Raw genomic sequence first — 2,072 nt, forward strand, 5'->3', positions numbered from 1 at the left:
ACCTCCTGTAATTTATACATTCTCAATAATTTCAAAGTTCTGTGGCTCAAACTGAAAAGTTCAACTTCACTTTTTGTAGTTTTGGCTGGAAAGAGCTAAACGCTAAAGGACCTACCATACATTACTTTCCCAGAATGCATTGCAGCATAAATAATATGTTCATGTGATAAATAGTACATTTATTTAAACTAAACAGTTTATGTTAAGTGTGTTGTTTTTAAACTGAATATACACATTTTTTTCCTCAAATAAAGTCTGCTGGTAAAACTAATGGTGGATCCCCTGAAAGGCCAGAGCTAACTAAGCTAAAAGTAGTTAGCCAACAAGACAGATCTGACCCTTACCTGACCAGACATAATTACGATGTAGGATTTCATCTACAGCGGTGAATGTGTCCTTGTGTTTACAAGGAAATCATGACTTCTCCATCTGCTGGTCCAGAATGATCTGCTAGCAGAACCAGAATACAGGGAGACTGTTTAATATAGTAATGCCACTGGCCTTCAGGGGTGTTAAACCTGGAAATTACAGCACTAACACCCCTAATGGCTAAAAACTACACTTGGTTGCTTTAACTTTTGTTTTTTCTTATTTTTTTGCAAAACAAAGAGAATGAAGCGACCCTTCATGATAAATGCTGTGGTGCCTTAGTGTTACCAACTACAAATTGATTTCTAGATGTACTTTAGATGATTTTCTGTGTTGACATTAAATCTGTCAGCCCTAATAATACACCCATATTCATACTTTTATGTTCTGTGGAGACATTTTCTTCACAAAGCCTTTTGGTCCTCTGAGTAACAAAAAAAAAAAAAAGCACAACGGTTGACACAAAGTTTCACTTCTTTCTACAAATGAACCACATCAACAACAGAAATAACAGCGGCATCGGTTTCCAGGTGGTCTCTGCTGTGTGGGCGGGGCCTGCGGTGACTCACCCCACAGCTCTGTGTTTCCCACCGCAGCAGCGGCAAGCCACCCCACAGCGATGGCATGCCCTTAGAGGGGCGTAGCAGCACATGCAGGGCGCCACCAGCGACAATCCGATCAACGCCGTCCAGCGCAGGCAGAAGCGCTCGTCGCTGGTGTCACAGGAGCACGGGTCCGAGTAGTCGCCCTCCGGATCCGACATGCAGTGATACAGCAGGCTGTCGGCGCACCACATGAAGCTGACCCGGCGGATACAGGTCTGAATGGGGTCAGGTGCCTCCTGGCACTGGCCCCGCCCATTTTCCTCGCGGTTGAACATGTCCTGACAGTAAACGCAGCGAAAACGCTCCCCATCCTCCATGCGACACTTCCCTTTGGACTGAGGAGGTCGAGGCTGCAGCGTCACCACTGCCCTGCGACCACCTCCCATCTCCAGGCAGCCCGGCTTGCTGTCATAGCCTCGCTGCACGCCGCAGCTCAGAGGGTACGGGTACGTGTAGTTGTGTTTGGGCGGCTCACTCTTGGTGAAGTGCACACAGGTGTCCGGGATGTGTGGCTGCATGAGTTTGTCACGTGTGGAGTTGGCGTGCCGGTAGTCCTCATAGCCGGTGAGCCAGGTTCGCTCGTGAGGGCTAATGCGAACAATCTCCTCCTCCTCCAAAGGGAAGTTGGCATGACGAGGAAAGATGTGTACTGCCTAGGAGAGTCAGAGAAGATTGGTTGATGCAGAAATATCATGGAGACACGTAGATCAGTTCGGCCATAATGCCTCTTTAGACATAGCTGTGGACTCACCGGGTCGAGGAAGTAGTGGTCAGAGGGCCGGTGATGTTCGTAGAAATGTCCCAGGATGCAGTGGTGTCGACGCGGCTCGCAGAAATTGGCCGGAGCCAACACATGCATGGTGGGCTCTCTCCTCTGAGACGAGTTGGATGAGCTGTCAGTGGCAGTCTGGAGAAGAAATGGAGGAGATGAAACAATACAAATAGTTTGTAAAAGGAAGACAGCTTGACCCAGGGCTGAATATAGCCAACAATTGGTCATTACTATGGTCAAACCTACTAGGTTATACGCAGTGTTGGGCAAGCTACTTGTCCAGTGTAGTGAGCTAAGCTATCAGTTACTCAACAATAAATTAAGCT

At 47.5% G+C, this 2,072-nt stretch overlaps 1 protein-coding gene across 1 annotated transcript in view; it reads right to left on the minus strand.

Annotated features, from left to right (window-relative positions):
- Positions 1-2,072, minus strand: part of LOC107096925 (sprouty-related, EVH1 domain-containing protein 2-like) — a 13,440-nt gene that overhangs the window by 1,967 nt on the left and 9,401 nt on the right. Inside the window, exons 4-6 of the mRNA XM_015393830.1 lie at positions 1,726-2,037; positions 939-1,627; positions 345-450 (exon numbers count right to left, since the gene is read on the minus strand). Of these exons, the coding sequence (XP_015249316.1) occupies positions 378-450; positions 939-1,627; positions 1,726-2,037 (1,074 nt within the window). The 3' untranslated portion in view covers positions 345-377. The remainder of the gene's footprint in view (positions 1-344; positions 451-938; positions 1,628-1,725; positions 2,038-2,072) is intronic.

This window comes from Cyprinodon variegatus, unplaced genomic scaffold (genome assembly GCF_000732505.1).
Source record: "Cyprinodon variegatus isolate N-32 unplaced genomic scaffold, C_variegatus-1.0 Scaffold659, whole genome shotgun sequence".
NCBI lineage: Eukaryota > Metazoa > Chordata > Actinopteri > Cyprinodontiformes > Cyprinodontidae > Cyprinodon > Cyprinodon variegatus.